The sequence below is a fragment of the Clytia hemisphaerica genome, unplaced genomic scaffold (genome assembly GCF_902728285.1).
Source record: "Clytia hemisphaerica strain Z4C2 unplaced genomic scaffold, Clytia hemisphaerica genome assembly, whole genome shotgun sequence".
Taxonomy (NCBI): Eukaryota; Metazoa; Cnidaria; class Hydrozoa; order Leptothecata; family Clytiidae; genus Clytia; species Clytia hemisphaerica.
Window position 1 is genome coordinate 1,048,150 of NW_027103839.1, and position 26,437 is coordinate 1,074,586.

At 32.4% G+C, this 26,437-nt stretch overlaps 2 protein-coding genes and 1 long non-coding RNA gene across 4 annotated transcripts in view; 1 reads left to right on the forward strand and 2 right to left on the reverse strand.

Moving 5' to 3' along the window:
• The window catches only part of LOC136807400 (general transcription factor IIF subunit 2-like), a 90,937-nt gene that overhangs the window by 162 nt on the left and 64,338 nt on the right, over positions 1-26,437 (reverse strand). The window lies entirely within an intron of this gene.
• On the reverse strand, positions 777-26,399 carry LOC136807397 (uncharacterized). Its single transcript, XR_010846673.1, has 5 exons — positions 26,128-26,399; positions 24,964-25,060; positions 11,999-12,305; positions 8,367-8,427; positions 777-1,224 (listed from the first exon to the last, which is right to left on the reverse strand). It is a non-coding gene; the product is annotated as an uncharacterized lncRNA (long non-coding RNA).
• Positions 1,904-26,437, forward strand: part of LOC136807395 (uncharacterized) — a 42,954-nt gene continuing 18,420 nt past the window's right edge. The window contains exons 1-6 of one of the 2 annotated variants that reach the window (XM_067063976.1): positions 1,904-2,119; positions 3,597-3,790; positions 4,449-4,602; positions 5,870-6,015; positions 6,202-6,355; positions 22,682-22,957. In XM_067063976.1, coding sequence (XP_066920077.1) covers positions 2,071-2,119; positions 3,597-3,790; positions 4,449-4,602; positions 5,870-6,015; positions 6,202-6,355; positions 22,682-22,957 — 973 coding nt within the window. In that variant the 5' untranslated portion in view covers positions 1,904-2,070. Of the gene's footprint in view, positions 2,120-3,596; positions 3,791-4,448; positions 4,603-5,869; positions 6,016-6,201; positions 6,356-19,056; positions 19,249-22,681; positions 22,958-26,437 lie in introns of those variants that run through there. The other variant, XM_067063977.1, reaches the window with a different exon arrangement.

The window sequence follows — 26,437 nt, forward strand, 5'->3', positions numbered from 1 at the left end:
GATAGAACATTTGGTAGTACAACGTCATAGCTTTGATAACTCATTTCTTAAAAATACAGAGGCGTCGTCTCGTAAGAGAAGAAGGAAGCCAGTCATTAGCTTGATTAAAGTTTTATCGGTTTTATCTACACGTGAGACCTCATATTTTCAAGTGTTCGGAAGCTGGTCATACGGGATCCTACTTCTCCACATTTTCAGTATGATATTCTAAATATGATACATCATCTCTATAATTGTATAATTTTCTTTGCAAATGTATCAGAAAAATCTCTAGCTGGGCATGATATCATTTCCTAGTGCTTAATACCCTCGTATCCATTACAAGCTAATAGATTTACACTGTCGTTGATGAAGTTTTGATACAAAGCATTGGAAACACCTCACACAGTGTAGGTGACAATTAAAAAATATGAAATCTTAGTGCACGGGTGTGTAAGAAGCATTTCAAAATAGTTTTTTGTTGGCTTTATTCCTTTGCAATGATGAATGGCGTGAATGATTTGTTTTGTTGATTTTGAATATACGAAATATCTTATAACGCAAAAGATCAAGGTTTCAAGGTAACGAGACAATTCGTGTCGAGTCTCTATAGCTTGAAGACAAAAAAGTGATATGAGGAGAATCAAATAGCAAGCAATATATTATCCTTGTTCACCAGAAAGTTATATTTGAATTAAGGAGATACTTTAGTTATTATGAAGCCTTGATCGAGCTGTGCAGAATATCAACTTTACGCTCTTCAAACTATTTAAACGATTTTGCTATTGCTATGAATCTTATAGTCTTATAGTGTAATTCTTTATTCTTGACGATACGCTTATATTATATTATTTCAATTAATCATTTTGCAAAGTGATCAATATTTTATGTGATGACGGTAATTGTCTTTTCTATTTTTCTCTTTCTTACCTCAAGAGATTTGAAAATTTATAACAATTCCACAAGAATTTTTAGAATGTTATTATTCACGGGGCTTTGCTTGCTACTTCATATTAACATCATTGAAGTCATTGGTATTCATCCCTGTGGCGGATAAAAAGCGAAAGTTTGAGATTTCGTGCGTTGTGGGAGTGTTTTATTTTCCATTTCCTACTGTCCGCACCAAATCGTTCGCGGGAAATTTTGCGGATGATCATTTTTCAAGAACCAATCAGAATGCTCCATTTCTTCATTTATCCAATAAAATGTTCTTAAAAATCCAATAGACAATGTTGTGAAGCAATCCTAAAAAAGGAGAAGATCGGAAATAAAAATGGCGCGATAGCAACGAATAACAGTTTTTGGAAGGGGTTGTGTTTTTTTTTCGAAAGACCTCAAACGAGTTGATTTGGTTCTGGATTAAGGATTAATATTAACTATCAATATTCTCAGACATTAATCTCTAGGTTAACAAAATCGAAGGTCTTATCTTTTTCAGAAAAGTAAAAGAGAAGGGGGTAATTTTAATGAAATAAAACAACGGTTTTGTTGTTTCTACGAACATGTTAATTTTAACATCTCCATCTAATCCTTTCTCTTCCTTTTATAAAATAAGTTTGTTGATTATTTGTTAAAGTACATTGGATTAATATTTTTCATTGAAGTCCCTTTAACATTATTGTATTTTATTTGTCAAGAAACCCCCTGGTTCTCACTCTCTCCTTATGTAAATGTCGGTTGGCTTATCACAAAAGAAGTTTGACTGATTACTTGTATATGCTAAAAAAATGCTACATTGTAATCTGATATTACTTTACATTTCTCAGTTTTAATTGTTTTGAATTGTGTACATGCATGTCTATACTGTGCTGAAAATAAGCACAAGGTTTATTTTCAATGACAATTTTTAACTTGTTTGTTGTATAAACCAATAAGGTGTAGATTTTGTTCTAAGACTTTTCATGCAAATTCTTTTTTTTTTTACAGAAACAAAAATTGAATTGTACACACTAGATAAACAAATGAAATACAAAGTCATGATTTCTATGTAAGATTTTCAGACATTTTGTGGTTTTTGCAAGTGTTCAATGTAAACAATTTTCAAGAGCTTTAATTTCCTCGGAGCCTATACCAATCTTGATCAAATTACAAATGATGTCTCATTGGATCCACAACTTGGCCATTCTACTTATTATAACAGGTAAAGATTCTTTCCATTTAAAAATAAAATCCAGTAGAGGATCACTCTGAAGCGCCTGATTTTCTTGTAGATAGTATAGTGAAATACTTATGAATAAATTTTTATGATGCATCAGCCTTACAGTTAGGGAAAACTTTTGGCGCGTAAGGGTACAGGCAAGCGCAGCGTTCCACCTCCCAGTAGGGCACCGATGTACGTGGGGTCTCCCAGGTGGAATGGCGATAATGACAGTTGTAAACCCTCACACGTGAGGTCTGTCCATCTATATCTACTATATATTTCACTTTATAAACAACCTTGAATTTTGAATTTTGCGTAATTGGAAACGTATAGGCTCGAGCCAATACATAGTATTGACAAATTTTAAAAAATTCTCCAGGTTTTGATGCATCATGAAGATTTAGCTGCAAGTGTTTAATCATTAAACTTGGCTGGGTTGGGATATCTTGCAAAAAATTTCCAGGTTTTGGAAAAACGACTGACACCACGTACACAAGCTACAGTTCTGTTTTGCTCAGAGACTAAATTAAGCCATATTTGAATTCAAGTTTTACGTCACTATTAACCAATAGAATGGCTTCATTTTGTTTCGAAGCACAACGTAACTGTTACCTGTGAACAAATTGTGAAAAATTCTTGCACTTATATACCTTGTGATTCCACATTTTAAATAATTGTTGGATTGTTCAAAAATAATTTTCATGAAATTCAGATTTTTGAGTACTGCTGGAGCTCTCCCGCATTAATGTTCTGTAAAGTAAAGGGTGTTGCAAACAGATTGAAGTACTGTTAAAAGTATATTTTTATTTAAGATTTCTAAACGTTTCTAAACTGCAGAATTGATAAATCCAAGAGAAACTTATGCAGACTTTGAATGCTCAGAATCCTCTTTTGGAATCAGGGTTCAGACAGACCCTGGAAAACCTGGAAAACCTGGAAATATGATAAATTTTCAGAAAAATCAGGGAAACTCAGGGAAACCCAGGGAAAAATTTTTTTTCCCAGTCTGCTCAGGGAAACTCAGGGAATTTTATTTTTTGAAGAATGAATGGAAAAAACAGATTTAAAAGTTTTTTTAGTTTTAAAGTGTTTATTCATATGCAGTATTTGTAGCTTTAATTTTTACCTTAGGTTTACCATTTGATTTGTGTGCCTTTTGTTTAAAGATACATCTCTTTTGACTCTGCTTAGTTTTTATGGTTTGCTTGATACTCAGGGTAAAAAATAGAGAAAAAATAGCTAAAATGAGGAATTTCTCAGGGAAAAAACCTTTGAAAATTGATTAAAATTCAGGGAAACTCAGGGAATTTTATTTTCGAAGGTCTGTCTGAACCCTGGGAATTCATCATAAATATTTTTAGTTTTTGGGCAACTGATAAATCTTCAGCAGTCTTCAATCGAATATAGACAGTAAACATAAAATAAAAATTTAAAATAGAGTGCATCCTAGATTAAAATTATTTTTATATCTTTTTAGTAAATTTAGCAGTATGCCAAAGCTCATCACCTTGGATTGAAACATTCGCAATCGTAGGAAAATCAATAGAACTATCTTGTGATGTTGAATTCAGCAGTATCGTCTCCACAGACTGGAAGAGGAGAGACAATGGAACGAATGCCAAAGACAAATCTTTTTTCTTAGCAAAAATAAAAAATGGAAATCTTACTCAAGTAAGTATCAACACAGTGAAAAATATTGTTTATTTTGTTTATGAACTTTTATTTCAAATGCATTGACCCAAGTGAGAAAACCTAATTTTTTGGACAAAAAAGTAACTGTAGACTTATTCAATAATATGTATATGCCAATCTACTTAGTCAATAAGATAATTCTTATTGTTTATTCAGTTTCAATTTTCTTCTCATAATTTAACCTTGGGATTAAATCAGGCTGACATAAATTTGTTTACTTTTAAGATGACTTTTAGACTTTTATTTAACTTTAAGATGAACCATGAATCTTTACAAAGCTTTAATTTGATATGGTTCTATCCCTAAATTTCTTTCGCCTATTGCATTTTTCCCACAAGCTATTCCTGCGATCGCACAGCAAAATAAACAGTTAAAGATCTTCTTCAAAAAAAGTTACCTAATTTCTAAAATTATTTGCTTATTTGCTACTTACTTATTCTTGCTATGCAATGAAGATTCTGTACCAGTGTTTTAGTGACAGAGAAAGTAGTGCAAATAGAATAAAAGGAGAAAACCTAATTCAAAGAAATAGTTAAAACTAATTCTTTCCAAAACCTCTCGAACTCCTTATAATAGAGGCTTAGGCACAGCTTAGAAAAACATAGTTTCATAACATTCTTTCTCCTTCAATCTTTAGACTGCAGATGAATATAAAAAGAGGCTTGCATCGAAAAATAACAATTTGATATTGAAGGATTGCAAGATCAAAGATCAAGCACTTTATTATTGCACAGCACAACTTCTGGATGGACGTGTGATCACTGGTCGACCAATAAAACTTGTTGTCAGCAGTAAGTCAAAATATAATTTAGAGTAAATTACAGATTTTTTTAGGAAGAAAGACTTCTCCTTGACTTTTCACATTATTAAATATAATCAATTTTCAAAAGCTATTGAAGTTCCTAGTGGGCAAAGTTTCCGGGTTGACCATAAATCTTTCTTCTCATATTATATAGATCTTACCTTCTCTGAATTTTAATAAAAGTAAGTTAAGTTTGTTCTTCGCCAACCTGTTGTATCCAGAACAGGGGGGGGTCAGGATCCAGATACCAAACCCAGGGCCGGGGGGTGGTGTCAATTTTTTTTTTCAAATTTCAAAAAGTCAAGTTGGTATTGATACCAAAATTAGGGGGTGGGTCCCCCTTTTTTTGAAAATTAGGGAATTTTTAAGTTGGTATAGATACCAAAATGAGGGGGTGGGTCCCCCTTTTTTTAATTTTTTCTGAATTTGAAATTGGTATCTGACTTAAAATGTTGTATAATGTAAGTATAAAAACTTATTTGAATCGTTTACACTATACCCTGATTCCATATAAAAGCATTCTTCATTCTATAATTGAAATTAATTTTTATTTAACTTTTGCTGCTCTCAATCCTTTCAATCAACCAAAATTCATTCAAAACTAGAGTTGAACGAACTGAATCAAGTCTTAGCAGATCTTATAACTTTTTTAGTCGTGATAAAATTTTTCTGTACATAACGTTCATCATTAAGGCTATGTTGACTCTAGGCGTGCCTAATACAATGAGTTAATTATCTAGTCTAGTTTACCAACTAGTTTTATGAATTTGATACATTTATTTGCCAATTTAGTTCAAGAAACTTAATTTACCTTGTGTTAGAATGAGAAAAACTTGTTTTCATTTTCAGGAGTCTAAAGTGTGGTACATAATATAAGTGATTAATAAGAGGAATGTTCTTTGAATAAAAACATCCACAGATTTTGTTTAGCGTCCATTGTATGCAGTATCCTATGCATAGAAACTTCTTGCATTTTTACTGATTGCCAATTTAGGGGGGGGTGGGTCCCCCTTTTTTAGAAAAATCGGGATTTTCAAGTTGGTATCGATACCAATTTAGGGGGGTGGGTCCACCCTTTTTTAGAAAATTGGGGTTTTCAAGTTGGTATTGATACCAATTTAGGGGGTGGTGGTGTCTACTACTTTCAAATCTCGAAAAGTCAGGTTTTTGGGCCCTGGGTTGGTATCCTGGACCTTGACCCCCCCCTGTTGTATCTTGCTTCATTCATTCATGTTATTTTTCAAACCAATTTTTAGCTGTCAAAATCCACAAAATCAAGGCCATCTCTGGCACTCAAGTTCAATTACCTTGTGTCACACCTCACAAAGAATATGAAATTTTGACTTGGTATCGAAACGATACTCAATTACCTGTAGCAATTAAACAGAAGATTTATACTCATGTAAGAACTTAACACGTATTTTTCTTGCACTAGTATGTTATTTTTTACATAACTTTAGTTTGATATTGACTCAATACTTTTTACCAATTCATTGAAATGGTCCAACTACTGTAGAGTATGTTTGGATTTTCCTACAACCCCAAATTAAAATTTTGAATATTAATCACAAGCCGTTTTACCATACAGGCTGGCTCAAATTACACAGCACGGACCAATTTTGAAGGCAAGGATCTGATAATCAGCCCTCTAAAGATATCTGACTCAGCATTTTATTATTGCAAGACTACCCTGAATAAGAAAGATTTGGAAGGCAATATGTATGTCAAGCTAACAGTACAAGGTATGTTAATTTTTATAATATTTTATGGCTTGGTTTGAATTCTTGCCTTTTCAGGCTATTTGCTTTACATTTTTTCTCAAATTTATGATTATTATTGATTGACCAGGATTTCATGATAATGGCGTCTGTAATTTATAAGAAATAAGAAAATTTTTATTGAAGTATGCCAGTCTCGTGGCTTGGTCTTATTATTAGATACCTTTCTAATTTTCAACTCAGCTGAAAAAGTGGGGGCTAGAATTGTTCTTGATTTTACAATGGGAACACCTTTTAAAAAAGAAAGAGGTCACATTATGGTTTCAATTAGAAAAACCAAAAGGTCAAACCCAAAAAAAGTATCTCATTTTCGGATCAATTGTTAAGAACAGCAAATATGACGGCACGATTTGTTGCGAGTTCACTAGACCAGACTACAGGAAAGGAGTCATTAGCCCTGTAATTAAATTCTGGTCTTTAATGTAATTAAAATGCAATTACAACTGTATAAAATTATCTCCACGTTTTGCTGTCTTTTTTAATAAGAGAGAACCTCTACCACGGAGAGAGCTTAGACTGTAATTTTATTTACAACTTGGAAAAACTGGACTCCATCTTAGACTTTCATCTTTAAATTCCCATGAACTAGGTTGATAGTGATACATTCAACTATTGTTTGTAATTAAAACTCCATTTTAAATGAGCTTTTTACGATCGATACAAATTGGTGGTCCAAAATTATAATGTGAGCTTCAGTTTGTATCAATTAGTTTGTGGTATACAAACGGTAAAATTGATTCCAATTAAAAATTGGTTAATGTTTTTGGCAAACATTCCAAAATTTTCTCAATTTTGAATGCTGTTTGTTATAAATCAATTTTGATACAAAATGATTAATTGCTTTTTATGGATTCTCTTTAAGTTTCTTCTGTGTAATATCAGTAAATTAACAAATTAGGAAAGAAGGCCAATGCTCTTGCACTTGGATTTTTAGCAGGATTTAAGATACTATTTAATAAAGAGAAGCTTCACTTAAACCATTTTCAATATGAAAGTATTTTCTGACTGTTAAGTGTAGTTTAGTTAATAATGCATTAGATTTATGATTTTCGTGTTGTGGTGTTGTTCCAAAGAGGCTAGACTTCAAACGAGACTTGTATTCAACGATTTTCTAAAGCTCGAGGGTGTAGCTGTTTGGCGTTTTAGGGCGTTTTTTAAGTCTCAATATCAGATCACAGCAGACACTTCTAATCCTTATTAATGACTTTAACGTGAATTGACTTCTACTTTTATACATCATGAAAAAAAAATTGATTAACAAAATCCACTTTTTCTTACATGTATCATATCAATTGCAATATGAAAGAAAAGTCTTATAAATTAAATTTGAACTTATTGAAAATTTCTGAATATTAAAAAAAGGTTTATATCACTAAGCCGCTTGAGAGGATAAGAAGGGGTTGTACTGTTTGTATAGTGTGGTGGTGGGCAAGCCAATATGGTAATTGGTGTGGTGATACCTTGGAAATTTAATGTTGGGACTTCTTGAGTAGTGTGAATACGAGACTAAAGTTTGACTGTTTTTTTAATAGATGCAACTTAAAAAAAAAAGAATTTTCTTTTTGTTTTTTGAAATTTAGATTCATATTTTTGTTCGATATTTTCCAAAATATTCAAGGTAAGCTTATTAAAGCATGTTGTAAAGTGAAAAACTTTTTTTCAACCTTATGTTTATGGCATTGGTGACTAGACCTTTTCGGAAGTGATGTCATAGATTAACAGGTTCACAGGTAATTTGTACCAAATAATATTACCTACGACATTTGACCAGTTAGATTTTGTGTGTCATTTGAACTTAAGGTCATATAATAGTGTAAGATTTCATTTTGTCATACTAATTGTTAGTTTTAAACTCGTAATAAACTATTGATGATGTAGTAATGTAATGCTGGTGTATTTACATGGCATATTGTAGGCATTAGTAACCTCGGTTTAAAGTAAGTGAGTATTTGAAAGAATATTTGAATGATCTTACCTTTTCATGCTATTTCTGTGTCATCTTCGTCCTTTGTTGTAATTGTTGCTGTAATTTTTTGCTATGAATGTATAAAATAGAAGAATTTGTGTATAATAGCATTTATGAGAGACTGTGTCACTGTATGAAAAGATGACAATAAAAACCCTATACAATATTTTCTTAAATAATTGGAACCTCACTCCTTTGGTCCTTCTTTTGGTCAATAATTCTTGTAAATTACCAATGGGATTTAAAAAAGGAGTCCATATTATATAAACTAGTTTTTCATCATGGAATGAAAATAAGAAGGTCGCAGTAAAAAATGGGAAAAGTATATTAAATATAGTGCTGTATAATATTAATACTATAATCCACGTTCCAAACCTGCAGGAGATCCCTTTTTTACCCCCTTTTACCCTTTATTTCCCCCTTTTTTCAAATTCTTGAGTTTGTTTTGTCTTCGTGGTAGACAACCCTGCTGGATCGAACTGTTCAATGAAACACTATTAAAAATTTTGAAAATAAAGGAAACATTTCTGATTATTTATTATCCGAATGCATCACGCAGAGAATTATTTTCAGTTATTTTCAATGGTGAAGAGTATTTTAAGGGGTTATTTTACAAATTTGTTTTAGAAATTGAATTTTCAGTTTTTTTATATACAGCTTCTATCTTTAATGAAGTTTATTAACATTTCTCATTTTAAGATGTTGCTAGGTATTTTCTTGTTACATATTACGCATTCTAGCTCTTACGCCGCTTTTTTAATCTTTGTTTGCATTGTTACTATTAGATATCACTACTACGTTGAAAGGTGTTCTTTTATTATTTGTCGTTTTTTAATATTGCCTCACAAGTATTTCTTAAGTGAAAGATGAAACTTGGAAAGGTGATTTCTCTTATTTTGCGTGAGCGCTCATGGGACGGATAGGACGTTAAACGCGTTGATATAGTGTTAAGCTTTCTTTTCTGGTAATGAAAATTACCCTGGAAATCGAATGAGTAAATGAGTTTAATTTGATGAATTTTTGTAGCAGACTTTCTCAGTTTAGAACCTAAAAGGACCTAAAACAGTTTGAAATTTACGTTGGATCGGGGTCAAAAATCAAAGTGATTGTAAACCTAAAATTATACAACCAGGCGATTTTTGCCAATAAAAAAGTGTAGTGTAATTTTTTGATTCAGGAATTGTTATTTTATATCTTTTTGTTGATATTGAATATGATAAGTTTAGTTCAATCAACGCCTGGCAAACATTTTCAAATCTGTATTCAAGAGACTTTTATGAATGCAGCGGTAGAATCAGGAATCACAGATTTTTGTTCCTGTGACCTAGCGAGATAGTTAGGCTAGATATATGAGTATATGAATGGACCTGTCCTCAGTAGACCGATTTATTTGTAGCCTTTGCTAACTTTGGCTTTAGTAGAAAGTTTAGAAAGCTTTGAAAGCCAACCAGAAGGAACCCTTCTAATTCACGAGTATGTATTTTGAGAAAGTTTTTGTGAGAGTGATATAACAACAATTAGCAGGGAGGTATCAAACCCCTAATAACGGTTTGCAGTTCTCAGAGCACGCCATAAGTGTAAAAATGCAGCTAAATTAATGATTAGTATTCGAGATAAAACTCAATAAGCCTCCCCTTTTCATGCTTCAAAGACATCGTGTGAAATTCTTCAAAGACATCGTGTGAAATTCTTAGTACTAAATTGAGTTTAAATGAACATTTTTCTAATCTCATTTTGAAATTGTCATTCAGCATTGTCTATTTAAAACCAGGTTAATATCTTTAATTTGATTAATGAGACATCTTATTGGTGGATGATTGTATTTCAGGTTAAAACTGCTCAAAGATAGTGCTTTGTCTTTTCTCTTTCCTGCATGCAGAGGACCAGGCAATTTCTCTAGAAAGTTATGATTTTTCTTCCGTCACTTGATTTTTTAAACCGTACAATCGCTGATCGTGATTCTCCAGGATAAATCTTTCGGACCATATATGTTGTGAAATTGCTTTTATTCATATGCTGTTTGTTAAAGATTTCCCAGCCTCTTTTCGCCATTTTATTGAGTCATGTCTTGGGTCTTTTTTCCTTTTCGCGAAAAGGGAAAAGAAAAAACGAAAACTATACTGCTATGTTTTTCAGTTCTTTTACTAATTTTCATGTTTCTTATTTTATTCGTTCTTGTTTCTTCTTATTTTTTCCTTTGAATGAATAATGATGATATTTTCCCCATTTTTCAGCTATTTTATTCCTATTTGGGGTATCAATATTATTCCCAGCCAATACTCTTAAAGAATCTCAACCCACACATTTTCGCTATTAGATGAACCCTGCCTCAGTATCGCATAATTATCTGAAGATGTTCTTAATTTTATGGTTATTAAGCCTCAGACTGTTCTTAAATGATTCGTTCTCATGTTTAGGTAAAATTTCGCCATAAAAATCTGTTTGAAATCTTAAATTTGGTGTTCATTTTTTTGTGACGTTTTAGCTTCAAATCCTGACTTAATTACGAAGTGCCTCCCCTTCTTTTCCCCAATTTGATTGTAAGATTAGATTGATAGTAAAAATAGACTTAGCGGTTTTTTTAATCCTACCCTCTGACCTTCCAGTTCAATTTCGTGCTTCCTGTGTACAGTAGATTCATGTCGTGATTTCATGTAAAGGTCAACGTCAGAAACAAGCCGTCAAAATAATACGTCATGGGAACATCGACAGTTAGTCCATCAGCAAATTTGACAAAATAAGGTTTTTGAAAGACTTTTTTTATCCAGATGATGACATGTTTATTATGATTTTTATTGAAGGTGAAATCTGCCGTCCCTCTATTTCTCCTAATCTATAATGCCGTTTACAGATAAAGTGATGCCGTTACTTTTCGCAGTTTTTAAATGTGAAGATTAATCTGGCAGATTTACGATTTTTCTTACCCCCTTTTGTTTTTCTCTGTTTTTATTCCATCCTTTACTTACTTTTATGGTATATTATTTGATGGTATTATTAGATATTAGTCTTTATTGAAACTTTTGAAACTGTTGCACGTAGTACAGTAGTAATTCTATCAACTTTTCAGGAAACTTGGTTGTATCTGGACAAGAAGCTTGAATCTTTTATCCTACAGTATTTGAAAACTATCGTCGTGTATTTGTTAAAAGGGAATTTCCCCTAACTACTGAGGCTACTTCATCACTACTATTATGTTTTTCACTTAATTTTTTAAAGATATATTGCAAGAAACATTTTAAAAGGATTGATATCTGGATATCTTTAGTAGGCCCTAAAAGAGGCCCATTTTCTGGTAACAAAATCTAAAGGCTTTTTAAGGACATCTTTTTGGAACAGAATGAAACTAAGTTAAAATAGGTTTCTAAAAAGTCGATATCGCTTATTTGGGTTCTTGATTTCCAAAGGAAGGCTTATGTTTTGCTCAATACAATATGGTTTTCTGAGTCTCTAGCAATAAAGTTATCTAAATGTTTTGATTAGAAATGGGAAAGATCTGTTCCTTAAAGTTTCTGCATTTAATTGAATTTGAGCAGTTGCACCCAACAGGCAATTCTGTCTTGATCCTCAGAGCCCAAACAAAGATTAGTTACAAGATAATAAATAGTTAGAAATATTTTTTTGAAATTCATAAAGAATCTTACCACACTTTTATCAGGATCTTTTTATTCATTGCAACCACAACCAATTTCTTCATAGATTTCCCTCATTGAAAATATCGGGTTCTTCTTTGATTGGATTTGAACTTGAGTGTCTTTTGTTATTGATGTTCTTTCTTGATTTCTTCATCTGTCTTCTTCATTTTCGGTTGAAATTGAAAAAGCTGTCTGATCGCATAGATAGCCCCAGATTTAGATTCTTATCTCGTTTGGACAGGCGAAGATTATTTTCAATCTTCGATCTTCTTCAATGTTTTGATAGTTCTTCTGTCTTTGATCACCTCATTTTGATCTGCCAAAACAAAGAAATAGAAGAAGAAAATAGAAGAAAAAGAAAAGCAAATAGTTCAAACATATTAAAATCTTATCAAAAAAAAATATTGTAAAAAATCCTTTTCACTAGGGTTTTCCAATACTATATTTGTTTAACGATTAAAGGGATTAAACTGAAAAAGAAAAACATGGGGGAAAAGTAGAGTAGACTTGGGTTATTAAGAGATTTGGTTTGGACCAAAACAAGGGGTTGGGACCAGTATCAATTTCGTTTTTCTCATCATGCACATATGTTGTTTTCACATGTTTCCAGTGCGACTGGCTTTGGGATCGTTTTTAGTTAAGTGTAGTTCCAATATTTTAGATCTTCTTTTACACCCTTAATTTTTCATTTCTGAATGTTTAACAGTTGAAGACCGCCGGATACGAACATGACTGACTTCGCTAGTAGTTTTTCCAGTTTTGAAGATCAGTTAAATTCTTTTAACTTCTTCCTGGATACTTTGGCAAGGGCTGTCCCATGAAATACAGCTTATCAGGCAAAAGTTCTTTTTCTAACAAAATACTGTTACGGCTTTTTGTTTTTTTGTCAGATGAATATATTTGCTGTATCAGCTAGATAGATTCTCACTTTCCATTTTGACTCCTTACTTTGCTGAAGAAGAAGAAGAAGGAGAAAGTGAAAACAGAAACGGAAAGTGTGAAATGAGCTCACACGTAAAATCCATTCAACTTTCTTTCTATTGTTCTTCTTTATTGTTGTTTTCTTGTTACTTGTCTATTCATTCATTCACGATATATAGATCGAAAGTGTGAAGTTAGCAATTTTTCATCATTTTTTTCGCTATTTTTTTTGGGTGAGAAGTAAGAAAAGATGGGAAACGTAAAAATTTAATGTTCATTAATAGTGTATAAAGTAAGTTAACTCAAGAAAAAAAAGTGTGCTTTTGGTGAATTTCGTCTTTACAATTTAAAGCGGTGGTGAATTTTCCTTACGTCAAAATCGATATTATTTAAATTTTTATTTATTTCGGACGGATTTCACAACTTTTCACTGGACGGTAAGCTACGTCACAAAAGGAATGGTATAGATGTCGATTTCAGGCAGTTGAAGCCAGTACAGTAAACTTTAGAGTTTTAGTATTGAGCAGGTAAGTAGGATATGCATGCTCTTTGTTAAGGTCGATATACTTTTGAACTTGCCACTCTCCTTTAGGCACTAACTTATTCTTTTGTAAATCTGCTGACGCACGTTTTATTTTATATTAACATCCAAAAATTTTTTGAGGCCTTGAGATGTTCTTAACTTTTTGAGTTTTAAGCCTGAAAATGTTCTTAACATGTTCTTATTTTCACCATTTTTTGAGTATTTTTGTGCATTTTCTTAAGAAATCGGGTGTTTTAGAGTCCGCATTGCCTTAATATTTTGGCCATTGAAGCCTTATGTTCTTATATATATATAGTTTGTTCTTATAAAAAACGTGTATACTTTTGAGCTCGCTACTGTCCTTTAGGCACTAAAACTTATTCTTTTGTAAATCTGCTAATACGAAGGCTAGGAATAGAGACCATGCATTTGGCGGTGTCAAGGTTGCTGTCCTTGCGTGTCTTCAAACTGTAAATTGTGCTATTTCCTGAACACATCTGGGTGGTGAAAGTTTATATAGAAACACTAGATTCAGATTTATAGTTTAAAAGTAAAAAAAATGAACAAATAAAGCATAAAAACTCATCAAGAGGTAACATATATAGGTATTTGTTTGCGAAAATGTATCGGCTTTCGTTTGTAATATGTCACTTTTGAGTCAGACGACAAAAAAACAGTATGGTTTATCACATTGTTTATTAAAAATCAGTTGGTTTTTGTTCGTGTATATGTTTTTACTTTTATTTTTCAGTGGTCATGCAGTGGCATTTTTTAGTGAGATATTTATTTGTCTGTTCCGGTTAATTCCGCTCCCCGGAAAGACTGTTACTGTAGCGTATTTCAGACTCAAAACGTGTTTTTCTGTAGAAAATGCAAAAACTTGGTGAAGAGGGAGGAGTTTTAGGGTGATAAAACGATGCAATGAATGACAGCCAGGTGGGGAGTCTTCCTTTACCAAGCACAGTCATATGGTGGAGATAACACTGTGATTGTGATCTATTTTCCACCTCCCTTTTGTATGAACTGTATTTTCGATACTATATAATGATTGCTTAAAAGCAGATCACTTTTTGTTTATACTTACAGCTTGCAGTTTGAATGTTTTTTTTTACTGTTGTTGAAAGTAGTGAAGGAAGGTTTATCTTATAGTATCCAGTCTGGTTACCATACAACGTTGTTTGGACGTTGATCTAACGTTATATGGGTGTTAAATGGACGTTATTTGGACGTTTTGTAAAAGTTTGGAAAGTACCAGTAACTGATATCCTGATATGGAAAAGTCTCCCATTTGATCAATCAATGGTCAACTGTTTTGATTGTTTCTCCATGCATAATTTTAAATGTTATTCTCATCAAGTTTTAAGCAGAAAAGGACTCTCTATACCTGGTCTGATTTGAAAGAATGGAATTTTAGCTAAATAGCAGTGTTATTCTCATTTGTCTGAATTTTTTGGAAATTCTACAGCAGATTTGAATGGAAATTTACTTTGACGTTGAACAGTAAGGTCATTGTTATAGTAAGGTAAATTTATACCTGAAAGGTCCAACTTTGTTGAGATCTAATTTGTCTTACAACCATCAATGCCGGAAACAAAGAAACTGCTTTTACTTGATTTGACTGGACTAATAATCACGTGTTAAAACTTGGAATTGAGCAAAAATAAGTCATGACTAGTGCCCATTCTCCTTTGACTGGTTCAATTGTTCATCATATTACTGTTGCTCTTATACTGGTGAAAGGTTGTCTGTCGGTGTAGTTTACAGTTAAAAGTCAAAAAGATTTTTTCTCAAGACGAGATAGTAAAAGATAGAGGAATAATTATTAAAAACACTTTGGTGTTAATTTTTTGGGTCGTAGTTTTTCTCTAGTTGATATTCACGAGAGCTTGTATCTTTTACTATTTAGTTTGTTGGTTTGTTATATGCATGGAAAGAAAAATTTATGTCTTTTATTTTTAGTTGAATTTGTGTTAGTGTTGTTGCAGATTTCACAGTAATGCTCTTCGAAAAAAGGTGTCTTTGTGTCGTATTTGTAGCGGCAAAATGTTTATCTATACAGTATGCGAATTTGAATCGAATTGCTCTAACCGGAAAACATTTCAGATAGACATTTCTCTGATGTAGTGATGGCAGATACGCTCACTAAGCTTCGAACACCTGCTTCATGGCATTTAGTAACAGTACCAAAGGGAGACTAGTAACTAAGCAATTTCCTTGTCAAACTGATAATTATTATATCAATCACAGGCAGAAAGACTGCTTCAAGAAATCACTAGTGCATTGCTAATGAGTTGATTCAAAACAATGAATTTTTGATTAATTATCTTTCAAAAAAGAAGTTAGATACCAATTTCCTTGACTTGATTGCATGTGTTTCACTTTGATGCGGTGTTTTTTGTGGACTGTATGATAAATCCTTTTTCATTTTCGTTAAGTAATGTTTTTTTTTGAAGAATAATTTCTTGAATATGTCTTTCATTGATATTGGTTGGAATTAATTAACTCTTGATTTGATTTTGTTGTTTGTTTGTACTAGTTTTAAAGTAAATTTGGGTTGATGAACTTAAGTACTATATCTTTCAACGTTGCTTACCCTTTCTCTTCTTATTATTACTTTGTAATTTCCAAGCTCTTTCCCAGATCCTATAAACCAATATTGATGCAACCTGTCTCAATAATGGAGACCCATTCATGATGATTTTAAACGTAGTATTTAATTTAAGTTTGTTAGTAAATTTAGATTAAAAAGGTTTATCTGAAAACTTGACAAATTGGTAAATTGGGTTTTAAATTGGACGAGTTTACGTTGTTGTTGTTATCAGATAGTCAATTTGTCAAATTTTTTTTCTTCGCTTTGTATACTACCTCATTTAAAAAAAACGATCAAACTTTCTAAAGCTAGAATTGTAGTAAAACTCTTATCAGTGCAAAGATTTTATCAGAAATTTCTGATGTCAAAGAACTTTTTTGAAATCAAATCAGTGTGGTATTGACTATATAGTGTAGACTGTATGAACCCAACGCATTTTGTGGTGTATAATTTTCATGATGTCATCTCAATATCATTTTGGCATCGTTTTCTTTTTTGATAGACAGTAACTTAATTCTTTTTCTTTAGTCGTTTTGTATGCATTTGAATGGTATTAAAGGGAAATTAAATTTCAATATCGTGTGTTTGCGTGCCTCGAACAGTGATACCCGAATACCCTATCGTTATTTGTAAGAACATACAGTTTGATTCTACGTTTACTTAAATCAAAGCAAATCAGTACAAAGTGCTCTCAAGACTTTTGGTTAGGTTGGTGTTTTGATTGGTCAAAAAGTGACAGGGGTGTCAGAAATAATACCAAGTATCTCAAGATGATTTTCTCATAGCATGGAGTGAGTTCCCTTAAGAGGTCTCTTTAGTAAATCCTTGTGAGTTTCAATCAAAAGTTCTTTCAAATAACAAGGGTTTGATATCATGTTATTATGGTATTAGAAATTGTAATTTTCTTAGATTTTCATCTCCGCCATGAATGATCGCATACATAATGAATTGAAATGAGAAATCTTTTTGAATGAAAATTTGAAGGGATAATACTGGATGTAATCGCAACCAAATTTGTCATTTGCTGTTTTGATTTGAACTTTTTTTGATTGATTTGTTGATACAATACTTCGTTCGACCTATCTTTCCAGTTGTTGCTACCGTAGATGCATTAGAGCTTGATGATGTATTTTCAATTTATTTCAAAATTGGAGAGCTTTTTGTTTTGCTTCGAAATATGTATTAACAACAGTTCAGTTCCCCTTATTCCATTTCTGGCTAAGGTTTTCATTTAACGATTTTAAGCTTTGTCTATGCAGGTTAAATAGAGATTTTTCCAGCTTTGCTACTCTTCATTATAGACTCTTAAGCAGACTTGATATTTCCAATCAGATTCTCAAAGTTGCCAGATTATTTAACCAGCTTATTACTACTATAGTTTAAAGAGCTTTTATATTGATTGCCTATAAGGAGACAGAAGGTCAATATTGTATATAATGTTCTTCGTTTTTTGAAGAAATCAGTTCCCTATCCAAACATAGAGGTTAGACTGCTAGAGGTTGCTCCAATTTCATGATTTTTCCTATATCTATGATGACGTCATTGTATTACTCATCAGGCCTGCAAAGTACAGTTCTTTTGTTATTTGGTCATTTTAATTATGTGGGTTTATACCAAACAATATAATTATGTCTCAATTCTTAATTTTGGATGATTAATTTAGTGGAGTAATTATTTCGAATTCCCATTGGGAATAATTGTTATTATCTTTATTGCAAGATGTATTTTTTTTCTCAAGATGTATCGCATACTTTTGATGGAAAAATATTGTAGAACATTTTTGACGGAAAGAAATTAAATAGTAAAAAATTTTATGTACTTTAAGATCTAGCACCTGAATATAAAGTGCAAATATTGGAACTTGAAAAACAAAGGAAGATGTTCTGCTAAACGTTTATGTGAAAAGAAATATAGTACTAAGGCTTAGAGAGAAGGGGGTCCTTGAAAAAGTAATTTGAGATATTTTAGCGTCTTTGTATGACTACAGAGTTATGTTCTAATATATCTTTCTTATGTTAGTGTTGAAAGGGTTTTTCGTTTTTTTGTTGTTTTTTAAGGGATATAGAAAATACATAAGGTATTTGAAAGATGTTTTTTATTAAGTATTTTGATTTTTTAAGCGCAGGTTTGCATTTATTAGGTTTTTGAAAAAGCTAGAAACCGCTTTGGGTATGATCGATGATTTATAGAGGAACTTAAAAAGTCAAATTTTAGTCTCAAGTCTAACAATTTTCGTGCATTGCATCGCAGTGAGCGGTAAATTTTGGTTGGTTACTCACAGTCACTCCTTTGTAGATTATTACATATCCCCTTTTTTCATCAAGTAATCAGTCAACACTTAGATTAAATTTCCATGTCTGTAAGTTTCGTGGCATGAGCAAAGTGATACTAGGAAAGCAAAATGTAAAGGAAGGATGAAAATGCTTTTAAGAATTTATATGGTTGATTCTGAGTTGAAGTGCTATCTTTAGGTCGGTTGTCTCTATTTTAGACAGTTTTGATTCCATCTTTTTTAGTCAATAATGCATATTTTATGCAAGAGTATCTATGAAAGATCTTTTTCGCATGATGAATTTCTTCATTTAGCGGATTGAATAGTGAATAACTTAATGAATTATGTAATTTTTTACGATATATTTGAATATGAACTGGTGGGATTCGATGAACTAAATGTTTACAGTGTTTCTTATCATTTCTCTCATATTTTGTATGATTTTTCAAAATGGCTGCTGATTGATACATTATTAATAAATCAATTTGGTAATTCAAGTTTTTCAAAAAAAAAATTATATTTTAGTTCGTTAGATGTTTTATTTGCATCATTTATTTCGGAGAGATATTTTAGTCAGTTTAATGTTGTCAAAAGGTAGTGAAAATTGTGAAATTTGTTTGTAACTTGTTACATTGACAATTTTGCAATTCTAGTCTAGTAACACTTACATCCTAGGACCTTATGACTGTATTGAATAATTTTTCCTTGATTTTTGTTTCATGTTTGAGTGCTTCATTTAAAATTTTTTCTACTGATTTTTGAAGAATTAAGAAATTATCAAGAAAACTCAAAATTAATAATAATTGGAATGGAAAATTAGATTAAACTTCATAAAGTTATTGCTTAAAATTTGATACAATTTTTATGGTGGAATTACATGACAAAGACAATGTCATTTTTATGGATATACGTATTACTGGTATCATTGGTGCATGGAATCTACGGCCTTGGTGGTAAGTTGAATGGATGGTTTATTTGAGTCTAAATGCTAACAATAGATCTTTTACAGGTCTGAATAAATCATAGCGAATGTGAACACTTTTTTCGATAGTCAATCAGTAGTCAATCGTCTTCAACCCTTAGACATACCAACTGGCGACGCTCCCAAGAAAATGAAAAATCATTAAATCGCGATCATCTATTTCAAAGTCATTTTTTTTCTCATGCAAAAATTGAAATTCGAGTCTTAAATCGTTTGTCAATGTCAAGAGTAACCTTCCTCTTTCAAAAGAGGGTATAAAATGGCAATTTAACGTTCAAGGCAAGCCTTGAAAAGTAGAACCTTCCAAATAACGCTAAAAAGCACTTTTATTGCGGACACAATTGGATGCTGCTGAAAACACTGGCGGATTTAGGACAATAGAGTAAGTACGTCGGAAACATGCAAAGGAGTGCAACGCTCGTTTAATTTACAATGAAATTACAATTACAAATCTCTTCCCCTGATGATTTCGACAAGGCCTAAAACCGCCTGTGGAAGAATAGATGTTGCTAGCCATTTTAGAGTACTAGACTCGACTGTGAATCTGCAATATGATTTTTAGGAATGAAATCGAAATCTAAAAGTTCTACTGCATATCGCAATTTCAAAGTTACATACTTATATGATCACAATATTTTTATTGTTCTACTTTTTATAATACCACCTCCCCCACAAACACCTAAGAGTTTTTGTTTCATTATCTTAACACCTATATCTGTCATCACCAGGGCTATGCGTGTTGCTAGTACGTTATTAACCCCGTTGGATTAGGGTCTAACACTTAGAAATAACAAGTAAAATGGTTTTGTTTTGATAGCATTAGCATCGGATATCAAAAGTTTAATCTTTAAAAACACAACATTGATTTGAACAACGGTTCTCTTATTAGCGTCAGGCTTATCAGTTATCTCATTGTCAAGGCTAAGGCACTAGGGTAATCTCATTGCGTTTAAAATCAAATTATAAGACTTGTCTACGAATTTAAAGAATTTTCTCCTTTTTCGTTGCAGAACAAATCACAGCTCTAGAGCTGTTACTAGAGCAAATTAAGAGCTCGAAAAGTGGCGATTTAGAATTTGAAGGACCATTCCGCAAAAAGCAAAACATTTAAGTGTTTTTCAATCAATAATCAGTACGAGCATTCTTTTTTCGACGAGCTGTAGATTAAGTTACTAAAATTTCCCTTAAACTTAAAATTTGATGGAATTCAAACATATAAACTTTAAAGAACTTGGCCTTTAATACCACTAATTTTCCATGTAATAGTCTAGAATTTTGATTTAATTTTACTTCTACTTTTAACATTTTGTCGCCATTTTGAACTTGCTCATTCTTATTGACGCTAGAATAAAGTCTGTGGTTTTTAATGTTTTTCTCTTGTTGCTAGTATAAATATCTCTTAAAATGCATAAGCATGCAAACTGAAAAATTTCAATAAAACAGAGAACACATTAGAATCTAATCGTCCTAGATCCAAAATGGCGCTTACTGATTTATTAAAAGTTATCTATATTTTTTAAATATTTTAACAGCTATAATTTATTTCTTTGCGTAAATCAGGCATGCTTTTCCTGTGTTCTGCTCATTTTGTTAACTAAAAACTCATAAATTTTCCTGCCTGATCTTAACTACGTTCAAAAAAGGGTCAGATGACCAACTATCTTGCGGTGTATCTTAATCTTTTCCGGTACTTTTGCAATCTGGAAATCTATTGAGCTTCTAATTGTCAGCTCGTCCATTTAATTAATGACTTTGCATATAAATCATTCAGGATAATTTACTTAAAACACATATCCTTAGCGAGAGCTAAGTTTCCTTGGAAATCAGCGTAAATTACAACATGCCAAATAAAATAATGATCTGGAAATCACTAAGCTAGTAACAGTTGATGCTCTCTAATTCGTTTTTCAAGGGAAATCGGATTTTCGTCGAGTAAAGGAGCGTCTTTAATAATAGAGCGTCGTTTACGAGAGTTTCTTGTTGACGCGGTGACTTTCAATATTACCGAATAACGGAATGTATCGAATAGTAGAATCTCGAATTCGAGAGCGTCAGACTTATGTGATGATACTAATTGAGCAACTTGGAAATTCACTAGAGACGAGATCACAAAGTACCTTCAAAATGTTGACCTAGATCTACCATATATTTGCAAAGTCATGAACAGTTGACCTCCGTGGGATTTTTTAGGTCAACAAAAGACAATGTTGGCATTTCGAAATGATTTTCAACCGTGTTTTAATAACCTCATGCAGACTTTAATCACATCAAATAAACCAGACCGACTGAATAGATGGAAGTTCGAAATACTATCAATCACTTCTAGTAAGAACCAGGCTATGTTAAGCACAGTATTGTATCTCAAAAAAGAAGAGGCTGGTTTCCATTCACTATAATAGACTCAATGTTCTTTTTTGCAGTCCAAGGCACACTACAATTTTCATTCAAAATGTTCATCAATTATTAAAATTATCGAACATTGCAACATTGTTTTCCTTAGAAACTATCCGATCTTGTGAATAGGAAAACTCCGAAACCCAACGTTAGCTTAGCGGGATACCATATTGTTTCATTCAAAAAAATTATCATACTGAATTAAAATAATTCAAAGAAGATTTTGAAATATTTATACTGGTGTGGTCTTTTTTATGTCTTTCAACTTGAATTTTGATAATGTTTCAATAAGCCTCCTTCGGTCTTGTTTGTGATGGTCAGAACCCTATGTCTCGTTTGTCCAAAACTATCAAATACTCTAATGGACAATAATACCCAATGTTCTAATTAATAATGAATAAGCATTTCCCAATGGGACTCTAATAACCCTAAATTGTTTTAGGGGAGGAGCCTAGAGACAGGACATGCTGACATTTTGACTTTCAGAAAATACAAACTTCGAGCACGTGACTTTGAGTAGAATTCATCCTTAGCAGATTGCTGCCAGAAACTTTTGATCTAAAGCGGTCTTTCAATCTCGACTTTGGAATGACATAATTGATCCCAGCAGCCCTCTTAAATTATCCCCTTTAAATAGCCTAACCTTGAAATAACCCTATGTATTTTGTCCTCATTACGACTCGTCAACACTGGCCTCCTAATATAATGAGCCATCGACTCTCTAAACCTTAAAATCCCATTGCTGCGATGGCACAGTATGAAAGAATCGTTCATCAGCAGTATTAAAACAGAATGAAATCAAGATGGGAATTAAAACTAGGTGATTTCACCAGCATTGCCATTACCTCCCAGCTCACAACGTCAAAACAAGCCTTTTTATCGTCTTTTTAACGTTCATGACATCCAAATTTTATACGTTAACACAACGCTGCGTGTTAACTTATCTCAGTCTCAGTCACTTTATACTTTAGACTTCTCTAAATGGAATACGTACTTTATCTTTTCTACAGAACAACCATCATGTATCGGTGCTGTTGAGAAGCTACTGGCTTTGAACGGTAGTTCCGTCGTCCTTCCATGTCAAGCTAAAGGACATCCTATACCGAAAATCTCATGGCTTCGTAAAGTGGAGGGAGCTAAGAAATGGCATAAGCTAGATGACAGATTCTCAATCACTCCTAAAGGATTGTTTCTTAAAGACGTGGAGAAGGAAGATACAGGACAATATCAAATCACGTTGACCAATGATGTATCAACAACCACTTTAACGGTCCAGCTTAAAGTCCGTAAGTGAAAAATTACTTAACTTTTATTATTTCAGTGGTTTCTAGTCTAAGACATGCGATGACGATTCGTGATCGGTTTTCAGTCTAGGTGAAATCTATAGTTTGTGAATATCAAAGCAATATCGACTTTTTTCACTTGAAGACCTGCTTTAAATAACCATCCAGATGTTCGAAAACTAGAGATTTCAGATTTGGTTTTCACCAATATTTATACTTGTTCACTTCTTCTGGCTGTACACGTTAGTTTTCAATATAAACCATCAACTGTTTTTCAATAACTTCGATTTCGATATAAATCCACCATTGAATCACGGCAAACGATTGGAACCCAATAAACTCCCATGCTGACAAAATGACAGAGTCATCTACATAAATTTATTCTTGTAAGACGGCTACAATTTACTGTCAAAGGAACCCTTTTCATAAACATTCTCAGAGGTTTAATTGGTTTTACACCTCACTGTCTGTTCATGAGATAGCCACTGTTATCAAAACAAAATTACCTTAATCTTTTCACTCGTATCTGACTGTATTTGCTTTGTTTTTTTGGGGGTCAGACAAAAATGTTTTTTTAGAAGACATAAAATGATTCTTTTTTTGAAAACTTGGGAATGGAAGACAGTTTCCCATGCTGTTTGTTTTCTTTTCTATATTGTCTTTCTCTGGTGATCGGCCAATCAAAATCGATTTTGTCGCTTTTCCAAATTCAAAATGGTAACTTAGTTGTGTGAGCGTGATCTTTTATGTTAAAATTGGAGAAAGCCTGGTAAAGCTGCCCTGTTTCAGAGATTATTTTTTTGTGTCTTCTTAAGATACAACAAAAGGGAATATGTATCAAAATATTTCCAAAAGGAACATATGGACTAGTCATCTTTCTTTAATACAAAATTGAATTTTAAATGGAAAAAAATGAAGAATTGAAGATAAAGCAAATGAAAATGAAGAAAAAGAAGAGGGTTTAAAAGGCTTATCTTCTGAAAATCTTTTCCATCTTTCTCTCAATTTAAAGTATAGTACTGTATCAGATTTTCCCTCCACCCATTTCTCTATTCATTTTTATTGTGTGTATGTCTTTTCATTCGAGTTCCTTCTCTCTGTTTTTTCTAACACCTGCATTTCATCACTGCACTGCCTTAGAATCTGGACTAGGAAGTACAATAGGGAACCTCAAGCTCTATCCACACAATTCTGATTGAGGTTAAATGGAAGCATGGCGATGGGCTCGCTGGGTTGTCTGTGTCTGTGTTATTATGTACTCTCTTCTTGGTTTGATTAAGCACTTTCTTATTTTGGTCGGAAGATGACACATTGATGCTTTTTAATCGATATTTGATTCTAAAAGCTTGTCTACCACTAATAGTTTTTCATGTTTTTATCAATTTCGTGTTTCGTGACTTTTGCTGCAAATTATACAATTTTTCTCTTCAGTGATTCCTCTAATCCTATTCTCTTAGCTTAATCAGCAGAGAGGAGGAGTCGCTCTCTAATTAGTCAAAATTTCAATCAAACAAACTTCCAGATTCCCACAAATGAAAAACTGATTTTTAGGAATGGAATTTAGCTCCTTGAAGTAAAGCTATACTTTCTATTGTGTCTGGTTGTTCAGTGTTTTTATGGTCCCAGTTGGGGACCAATTTGACTTCAAAATAACTTTCCATAGTCTTATGTTATATCTTTTCTGTTAAAGATATAGAATGTTTCCAAGTTGATTTAGCCTAATTTTGACACTCAGCATGCTTCTACAAGTTTTCTCTTATTTCAAGAAAGAACACAAAAATATTTCTTTTTATCCCTCCTTTTAAACTTTGTTTCTCTTATTTAATGAATTTCGATGGTCGAAGGATGAAAACAGTGACTAACATACTTAGAGAGTTCAGTTTTGGGATAGCTGATGTTTGGATTGTTTATGGTAATGGGTTTTAGAAAGATCGTACGTGCTATATGAAATAACTTGGGTCTATCAACCCTCCGTCCTGAAAAGTTAAAATTGAAAAAATCCTACTTACAAAGTTTGGTTTTTTTTCATCCTCTGCTTTCCTTGGCTTCTTCCACCCATCAATTTCTCATTGTTAAAAGTCCCTTGCTTATATCTCGATTGCCAATCTAAAGATTTAGAGAAATAGAAAATTATTGTTTTTAAAGGTATGGTAGAAATACGAGAAACCAGTAGAGAAACAAAATAATGTGGTTGCACTCAGAACTATCAATAAAGATTAAGCCGTAAATCACTTTGTATAACCCCCTGAAAACATATCATGTAAGCCTTCAAAACTAGGTTGAACCAGGGGGTTATGGCATCAATCGAATTCCAAAATGGGGTATGAAACAGAGCAATCATTTAGCACCTCCATGCAGTCATTTTCACAAATTATTTAACCTCTCCAACAAAAGTAACTAAAGAATTTCGATAAAAATTCAATGATCTTGAATTTCAATTCAGCCATGGTTCACAAGTTGTTGTTATTCTTTGAACGAAAAGAACTCTTCAACATTTTTCTACCTAATCATAGCTTTTGCGATTATTGACGAATCAAGTGGAACATAGTATTGGCAAATTATCTATATTTTGAAGTATTGACAGTGTCTATGCTTTGTTATGGTTGTCAGTCTTTTGTAAAAGAAAAATGAATTTTCAATTGCATAGGCTACGCTGACTGCTGTAATTTTTCATACCAATTCTACATCTATAATTTATAGGGTTGGAAGAAAGAGTCTACCCTCTTTTAAGCTCTAAATGTGGGGATAAAAATGAAACAGTCACCTACATGTAAGGAAAAATTAGGGTTAGAAAATCTGTTTTTTGTTGACTACAACAGTCAACATTTGAAACCTCGATTTCAGCAGATTTTATTTTTATGATGAATCGATCGATATATTGGTATCATGTGTGTTTATACAGAGGCTACTACTACGTATGGATTTAAATTTTTTTATTTTCAAAACAAACATTTTTTCTGATGTACAAGATTTTTTCTATAATATTTTTTTCTCTCTGTATCTATCTCTTGCATGCTCTCTTCTTTTGAACTATTGCTACATTTTTTCTGTAATAATAAAATTTTGAATATTTTGGTTGCGTCTAAGAATAATTAGCTGGTTATCTGGTGACGTTAACTGGTGGTGACACATTGCTGCTCTTGAATTATTTTATTTTGACAGACTATACATACCTTGTAACTTTAGGATTCTTTTCTGTTTCTTTCTTACACGTTTGTCAAATTTCTTATACAACCTAAATTTAGATTCTCAGCCCAATCTCGAAACGATTTAAACTCTATTCTTTAATCTTTATAACTCTCCCACTTAGTTTGAAAGAATCAACGATTATAACATGAATCACGAGTTAAATTCTCAACTAAAAACTGAGTCTTCCATTTTTATTTCCTGATTTAGTGGTTAAGAAGTTTACATTGGAACTAGATTTTTTTTCTTTACACTGTGGCTTTTCCAATCCAAACAAAAAGGGAACACGGCATCTCC